Below are 8,914 nucleotides of genomic sequence, written 5' to 3' on the forward strand. Positions count from 1 at the left end.
TTATATTAGGGTTCAAACCTAGATTGTGGGAAAATAATGAGATCTGAAAACATTATTGATATTTGGAATTATCTTGCACTGTATGTATTAAAATTGTTTGGAATACATAATCCGACCCGGTGAAGGAATTCAAATTTAAAAGATTTTGCTCATGCGTATAACGGTAGGCGTTTGCCTACTGAAAACTAAAAGTAATTTAGTGCTCAATTCAAGGATAGAAATAAAAGTCTCCTGTGGATTGAATCACTTTGTCCCTCTCCCTACTTGTCGGGTCATACCGAATCAAAATAACAAATTTAATATATATATATATATATATATATTAAATTGATGGGTTGTTGAACATAGAATTGGGTCTACTTTAACCATCTCCATCTCTATCTAGGGCCTATAATATGGCTCATTCTTTTTCTTTTGCTTTCCAATCTTCTTCTATTACGTTAATCAATTAAATTAATAATCATGGCTTGTGTTGAATGGCAAGATGGGTCCTCAATGCTTAATTTAATTCCCAATAGACGGGCCAGGCGGGCGGGCTCACGTATAATAATTCTAATTAAAAATTGACATGGTATCCTATGTCTTACGTTTTTAGTGCATCTCACTTTGTTTCAATAGTTCAACGCACAGCACAAAAAGTAGGACTCAAGGGAACGAGAAGCACTGGACAACTTCCTCTAATGCAATTAATGCTAAAGAAATTATAAAAAAAAAGGCACATAAAACAAGCTGAGAAGACAATAAAAGAAGAAAAAAAAGGTCCCATTACGATTTACTTCTGTTCTCTCTCTGTATCACTGTCTCTGTCATCAAATACTTGAGGCTTGAGCTAGCCAGCCCTTGACCCACCCAATTATTAATTGCTTTCTCCTCTTCAACAGTGGTAGCAATTATGAGTAATGTCACCAAAATATCGGTATTACAAAAACTATTTTTATGATGTTTCCATTCCAACACATATAACGCCGAGGTGCTACTTCCAAATTGGTACAATTTTAAGTTCTGATCACGTAGTTAGTTAGTGGTCTCTCTTTTCTGTATTTTATTTTATGGCCTAGTTGAATCTTTGATCGTGTATTTGTTTGTAAACTACGGATTTGATGACAAAGGCAATCTATGATGCTACCAATCACGTTCTTATTAGTTTTACCTAACATATGCAAATTGTCTTTTTTTTAAATATATATCTACTGGGACGAGAGAGCGCACTACAAGCAAGCAAGCAAACCCAGAGACGTGACCGGGGTGTCCCATGTGATGTCTCGCGACGATCCGATCGGGTATTGATGGGGCATGAGGTTGAGTTCCACTTTCGCTAAGGAAAAAAAGTTGGAATGGTCAGAAGATTCTTACATCGCGCCTCTCAGAATACAACACGCACTTGACAACCCATGGGGGGGGGGTGGGTGGGCTGTAGCTTGGGAAGGGCGTGAATCAAATGAGTTGAATTGGGAGCGCACGGGTACAGCCAAAGCACTTAAATGTCGGCCCCGCCCCTCGCAGCAGCACCAGCACCAGCATCAGCATCAGCATCAGCAGCAGCGTCAATATATTTCGTGGGTGCGTGGGTTGGGGAATGCCTGCCAACTTTGAGCTGTTGCATTGCATGTGCCGCCTCAAAACTCAAAAGGCAAAAGACATCATGCGCCTCGCCTTTCCTTTCCTTTCCTTTCTTCTTATCACCGCAGAGCGTGGGGCCAAATGCCCCTGCTAGCCCATCAATAGGTATGCCAAATTTTCAATGTAATGTTATTATTATTACTTTGTCCTGTTGTGGCAGTATCGTAATTTATCATGTATTTATGATTTAAATAATATATGGTAGTTAAAGTTTTTTAAAAAAAAAATAAATTAAAATACAATTTATATTTACCAACTAACTGTTATGTATTCAGATCACAAACATGGGACAAATTAGTTCCATAACGCTATATTACTGTCACTTTGCATGTTTAAAAGTAGCATTTGGGGGTTGTAATTGAGGCTTCTTTAGACAAATTTAAAGTGAAAATTAGATAGACATAATGACATAAGACTATTCCTGTTCTATTACGATCGATGCAGAGGTAATAGTACTTGCTTAATTAAATACAATGGATTAATGAAGCATCTTGCCATTGGGATGGGTTGGTTGCGTGTTCAAATATGAAACGTAAATAGAAAATTAACACAATGAAACTCGTTTCATTAAATTTGGACATGCGCATGATTGTTGTTGTCTTGTCTATGTACTATGTTACCTCATTGCACAGAATTGTTACCCGCGGCGTGACATCATCTATCTTTGACAAAATTAAAGTTTATAGGCCGTGGGGTCGAAGGTGGCTCCTCCCTCAATCATAATTCATTAGGGTAAGGTATAAGACTTAGATTAGAGGTAGAGATTAATGATAGGTTTAAATAACAAGGTGTTATTTATCTTAATCTTCTTTTTTTATTTTTTTCTTTTTTCAATGAGTAAGATTTTATCTCGTTCTTTATGGTTATGTAGATTTTGATTGTGTTTTTAGTCTCTATCATTGTGGTTCAAACATAATAATAGATTTATTGATTGAAAACGTCAACATCAAGTCGTTTAAAATTTGTAACAAAAAGAACGATCAGAGGATGTAAAGAAGTTATTGTGTAAACATATCGATACTTAAATTAGATACTAAATACTTGAAAGTTATATCGAAACTAATATTAAGGACATATATTTTTTTAAAATAAGAAATTATTTATTTATAGAGGAACATTGAATAATCTCAAATCTCTTAGAATTAGGATTTTAACATATGATATTTATCTTAACATTTTGAAATCTACTAGAATTAAAATTCTTATAGATAACATTTATCCTGATATTTCGAAACCTTTTTAGAATTAGAATTTTTTTTATAAATAATGTCTACCCCTTTCATATGATTCTTAGGAGAATTATCTTTGTCTTTCCTTAAAATTATCTTGATAACATTTATACCACTATTTGTCTTTCGTTAAAATTATTTGTTATACAAAACTAACAACTTTGGATGCTATGTGTACTAACGAAAGGTATCAAATTCTTGATTGATATATCACCCAAATGTTTAATTTGGTCCATTATGTTTACTAAATAAGAGATTTTGAGGGGAAGAAGCAAAATAAGATTTAAAGTTACTTTATTGGACTAATTTGTCCATTCTCTTTTCAATTTGATTTTATTTTCTTTAATTAATTCTACTAGTTTTAATTTACACATCAATCATGGCAAAATCTATCGTCCACATGTTCAAGAGGGAAACCATTTGGTGGTGGGTATCATCCATCTTCCGTGTGTGCTTTCTTCTAAAAATTGCGTTGAACAAAGTACTGTCAGTAGTACACAAAGCCGCATTATCAACGAGACAGACAAATTAAGGGGGTGTGTGTGTGTGTGTGTGAAATAGCTTTCAAGCCCCCACTATCACCACCCCCACCACCACCAGCCTTTCTTAATTTCATTTGCCCCCTTGGATTCCTTTCTTTTCATTTTGCTTATTGGGCTGTGGCATTTCAATGGCCCATGTGGGAAATCTTCCGAATCTCTTTTTTGGGTGTGTCCATATGCTCTCTTTTTTGGTCATCTGATTGTGACCAAATTCTTTTCTTATGAAACCGCTTTTTATTTTATTTTGTGAGCCACAATATACACGCAATTGATGCGTTACCATATACAAATGATTGTGACCAAATTCTTTTCTTAGGAAACCGCTTTTTATTTTATTTTGTGAGCCACAATGTACACGCAATTGATGCGTTACCATATACAAATGATTGTTTATTTGGGCCCGAAAGGGGCAGCATCTCACAGAATGAACCAAAGCCATTATGATGCTTATGTGGCATACAATTCATTCATAGCCGATCCATCACTCAATTCAAAGGTCATTCCTCCTTTAAAGCCACAAATGAGCGGTGGGGAAATCACTGAAGTGACAGAAAAATTATCTGCTTTTGGTCTTAGCAAAGCATTGATGTTACCAGAGTTTGATATGTTAATCCATCTCACATATAGAGGTAAATTCACTTAATTGTCAATTTTTTATCCGATTATTACATGTGACGGACATTCCATTTGTTTGTATTTCCTAATTTAGTGTTGGTGTATTATTACGATTCTTTTGAATCTTCTTCAAATTTACCATGAATTAAGTTTTAATCCCACTATGGGGGTCGACTTTTTTTAACTCTTTTATCAAGAAGAATATAATAATATTCATTTTTAAATGAAACTTTATAAGAATATCAGTTGATTTACAGAAGATCAGGTAAAATATTTTTATCCAATTTGGGCCGTTGGCCAATTTTGATTCGGCCCGTCTGTTTCTAACAAAGCCCAAACTCCCAACCTAAAGGAAGCCCAACTCCGATGGACCAACCCAAGTTGTATCCCAAACGGCTGGAAAGACGAAAATAGTTAAAAATGGAATGGCAATTGATCCGAGACTAACGCCGTCAAGGACAAACCCGCAAATCGATCCTCCAACGACCGTCAAAACGTAAATTTCAAATCGTAAATAGACGTTGCGCCCGCAACGGCTACCTGCGACCCCCACTTTTGCTCTTTCTCTCACTTGTTGCCTTTCGCTGTCTCTCCAATTTCTTTTTCACTCAAATTCGGGAACAGTTGTTTCTTCTGCATGGCTGATTGCTAATTTCAGAAGCCAGGTGAGTTTCTTCCTCTCTCGCCTCGTTGTTGTTTTCTGTTTGATTGATCTGACTGAAATTGCATTGAAAGGATGGTAGCTTGTAGTCTTGGAACTGGTTGGGATTTCCTTGTTAAATTTCCCTTGTCTTCTTCTTCTTCTTCTCCATGTTCGGGGAATTTCAGGTACCTTCCCGTTTTACTTTAAGAGAATTGTTCGGTGCTTCTTTTTTGGGCTTGATTTGGCAGTTTGAAATTTCCGAGAGGTTTAGGGTTTCTTGCATGCTTTTATCTGTCAGTTAATCGGAGTGACCAAATTTTTAGTACAACAAATATAGGCACTGAATGTGTACGTATTCAGTGTATTGAAGAATTTTATGATGTTATTGGTGTACATTTCGCCTTCTTTGTCATCCTCACAAGTGCTTAGTCTCAATTTTTAGTTAGCTCAAAGAAGAGACCTGCTAGTAACCCCCCCATCTCAAAAAGAGATGTAAAATAATGTGTGGAACTGAGAGCCTTTAATTTTCTTAGCTTTCATTCTTCAAGGGGAAGAAAAAAAAAATCACCTAAAGGAAAGCCCCAGGAACCAGAAAAACAGAAAAATGAACTCTAATGGTGCAAACATAGAAAAATGAACTTTTACCTTTCCTAGCTTTCGTCACTCAAATGTTTGAAATCTTTCTGTGTCAGAATTCTAATATTTTCTCTCCGGATTACCAATTGCTTTCAAAGAATGTGTTTGCGTCATGAACACTTGCAGAGCTCTCTGTCTAACTGTCTATTTCTTTACAAAGAATGTGATGTGTGGTCAAAGCTGAAAGTACCGTAGGCATGGTACTGTTGAGAGGATTATTCTGAAAAGTTATATTGCTTAAGGTCATGGTGTGTAGTTTGAATTTCGTTTTCTTTTTATATTTTGACATGTTCTGTTCTCACTTTTGCAAGTAGTTTGGATTCATTCTGCGGATATCCTGATCTGGAATATCTTTGTTTGTGCGTTACACTTGACAGGTGTTATTACAATATATCTCTTGTGAAGTGAAGGAATGGAAAAGGTCTTGGAAGAGCTAGATGAAGCTAAGGCTGAGATTGAAAACCTGAAGGTGGAACTTAAAATAAAAGTGGAACTGTCTGAGAGCCTGAAGAGAGCCCACAATGAACAACTTACTAAAATTCAAGAAGCAAAGGCAAAAACTGAGAAGCAAGCTCAAGAACTGAACGAGAAGGAAGATGAAATATCTATCACAAAGAAAAATTACAATGAACTAAAGTCCAGAATGAAGGAGAAAGAGGCCACCATTAAGTATCTTAGTTCTGCAATTGATAAACTTCACATGAATTGTGATGAGAACCGCAGAAAATGGGAAGAAGAAACCCGGGAGCTGGCAATGGCTTTAGATGATGCTAATTCGAGAAACATGGATCAAGAGCAACAACTTCATGCCTATAAGGAAGAGGTTAAAGACCTTAAATCTCTCTTATCTGCTTCAGAGAAAAAGTGTGTTGAAGCAGGTAAAAAGGCCAAAGTGACCAAAGAGCTGAGGCAAAGAGATGATTTGTTACTCAAGTTAGAGGAGAGTAACGGGAAGGTTGAAAATCAGCTCAAATGGAAGAAGGAACAATTTGAGCATCTAGAAGAGGCCCATGAAAAGCTTAAAGGTCAATTTCAAGCAAGCAAGAAGGAATGGGAGGTGGAGAAATCCACATTACTTGATGAGATTTCCACACTGGAAACAAATTTAGACTCTCAGACCAGAATATTAGAAGACCTTCAAAGCCGGTTGCAAATGTGTAACCAAGCTCTAGCTCATGAAGAGAGCCGAAGAAAGTATCTGGAAGTTCAGCTTTCTGAAACCAAGACATGCTTTAACAATGTTTTTGCTGAGTGTCAGGAAGCAAAGTCAAAAATCGAATGTCTGACTGATCAAAGAGACAAAGATATTGCAAGTCTAAGGGACTTGTTAGGCACAAAGGAGATGCTTCACAAAGAAATGCAATACCAACTTGAAAGACTTGAGCAAGAGAACAAGGAGCTCCACTTATCCCTTAAAGAACTGCGGGAACCTCATATTCAGGAGGCAGGAACTTCTTCTTCACTGTTGAAGCTTCGGAATAAGCTCAAAGCATTGGAGAATATGCACAGAGACTGTTCCAAATATCTCAGAGCCAAAGAAGCTGAGTGGACCTCTCGGTTGGAGAAAATGTCAGGGGAATTGACCGACTGCAAGTCTGAGTTGGAGAGTAAAGATACAGTAATAAAGGAATTCAAGAAGGAGTTGGAAACTTGCCGTTCTTTGATCATGCACTTAGGGTTGCAGAATGAAGAGCAATCCTTTATGCTATTGTTGTTGAAATCGGGAATTAATGAAGCTCGGTTAAAGCTTGCTGATGAGATGGCGAATATGAACCTGGAAAACTCACAGAGAGAGGAGAAGGTTTCTCTTCTTATAGAACAGTTAGACATGAAGAGTACTGCACTTGCTAAAGCTCAAAGAAATATTGAAGAACAGAGTACTGAGATGGGTTATTTGTTGAGAAGGGTCGAGTCTTTGAGTCTTATAGAACAACAACAGCTTCAATTGCAGGATGAGCTTGTGAGACAGAAGGAAATGCTCAAGGAAACAGCCAAAAGCCAACTTTGCTTGAAGGAGCAAGCTTTGCAGATGATGGAGAGTGATCTGAGAAAGGCTCATGATGCCTTAAACAGGGCAAACAATGAATTGGATGAGAAGTTCTGTGAAGGAAATGAACTTGAATTTGAATTGCAGATATGGAAATCTATTGCTGAACACTTGAAAGCCAACCTTGAAGAAAACCAGCAAACTCGTAGACAACTAGAAGTTTCTCTTCTTGCAGAGGTAGAGGTTGAGTTCACTCTCAAACAAGAGAAGGAAAGCCTTGCACATGATCTGGAAGAGAAAGAGAGAACACTAGAAGATCTTCAAAGACAGCTCATATTATTTGATGGAAAACTTGAGAAAGAAAGCCTTCTGCCGAGCACAAAAGAAGAGGAAAGAATATCCAATGGTCTCCATAAAGAGATCGAGAGTCTGGAGGAAGATTCGGTGAGAAGAGAACTGGAAGGTGCAACTCTTGCACACATCTTCGCAGAAAGAACCTATGAACATGAGAAAGACTATTTCCAGAGACTTCTAGATGAGAGAGGCAAAAAAATAGATGATCTCCATCAGCTTCTAATGTCAATGGAGGAGAGGTTTAAAAGTGTAACGTTATCTCTTTCATCACAACTAGCCGAGAAGCAAGCTGAACTTAATCTGCTCCAAGAAACTTGGGATGAGATTGGAACAGCTCAGGCTCTGAAGGAGGTAGAAATACAAGAGAAAACACTGGTGATTGCTGAACTAGAAGATGAATTCACTAACTTCCAGAAGAAACTGCAATCACAGCAGAAGAACTTGTCCAGTTTAAGAGAGGAAAGAGAGGCTATGGCGGCTGACCTGAAAGCCAAACAGTTAGAAATAAAGAAGCTATCATCAGACCTAAGAACATCAGACACCATTGTCGAAAAGCTAGAAACTGAAAAGAGATCACTACTTGAGGATGTGAAGAAGTTGTCATCTCAAAGAGAGAGCGTGCTTGATTTTGTCGGGAGCCTATTGGACAGGTTAACCGAGCTCTCTCTCGAAGACATTCAGCTCATGGGAATTTGGGAGAAGATTATGCAGAACTTTGATGATGATAGTATAGGGATGGCCTTGAAAGGGAGTGACGACCCCTTTGATCCTCTGAAAGAGAATATGGTATTCCATTACTCTCATCCTATTAAAAGAGGTGAAAGCACTGTTCACGAAAGACTGCCATTCAGAGCTCTCAACAATTAGATACCACTGAGAAAAGTAACTATTTACCATATAGCTTCCGTCTCCTTGTATACTTTGATGGCTCATCACCATGCTATGTACTGAGCATGTTTGAAAGCCTTTAGCTTATATGCCATTGCTTTATACTTTGATTCTTTGTAACCATTATATTTAATCATGTTGGTTTTACCTTGTTAACATGCCTATTCTGGAATCAACAGCCAGAGTGCAGAGATAATCAGCCACAATGCTAGTTTGGTTTTTTAAATCGGTAATGTCTTGACTCAGTTTTATAAATGATTGAGCATTTGCTTCTACTTTGCCAGTCACTACAAAGTGAATCATGGACTTGACAGTCTATGAAACAATTTTCACCTAGCCATCAAGACCTCTTGCAATTGGCTAGACTGATTGATAATGATAATAACAATGAGAAGGGAAG

The 8,914-nt window shown here is 37.4% G+C and overlaps 1 protein-coding gene across 3 annotated transcripts; it reads left to right on the top strand.

Annotated features, from left to right (window-relative positions):
* Nucleotides 1-3,796: 3,796 nt before the first annotated feature.
* LOC127803150 (uncharacterized protein At4g38062) lies at nucleotides 3,797-8,710 on the top strand. Of its 3 annotated transcripts, none has more exons than XM_052339197.1 (2): nucleotides 3,797-4,020; nucleotides 5,663-8,710. In XM_052339197.1, exon 2 carries the CDS (start codon nucleotides 5,698-5,700, stop codon nucleotides 8,491-8,493), a length of 2,796 nt encoding a protein of 931 aa, XP_052195157.1. In that variant the 5' UTR covers nucleotides 3,797-4,020; nucleotides 5,663-5,697; the 3' UTR covers nucleotides 8,494-8,710. The 3 variants fall into 3 exon arrangements, with proteins under 3 accessions (XP_052195157.1, XP_052195155.1, XP_052195156.1); XM_052339195.1 differs by lacking the exon at nucleotides 3,797-4,020 and adding an exon at nucleotides 4,438-4,671; XM_052339196.1 differs by lacking the exon at nucleotides 3,797-4,020 and adding an exon at nucleotides 4,682-4,834.
* Nucleotides 8,711-8,914: the final 204 nt, after the last annotated feature.

This window comes from Diospyros lotus, chromosome 6 (genome assembly GCF_014633365.1).
Source record: "Diospyros lotus cultivar Yz01 chromosome 6, ASM1463336v1, whole genome shotgun sequence".
Taxonomy (NCBI): Eukaryota; Viridiplantae; Streptophyta; class Magnoliopsida; order Ericales; family Ebenaceae; genus Diospyros; species Diospyros lotus.

Excerpts from the sequence above, each read along its gene's own strand:
- LOC127803150 (XM_052339197.1), top strand. The coding sequence starts at position 5,698 with ATGGAAAAGGTCTTGGAAGAGCTAGATGAAGCTAAGGCTGAGATTGAA.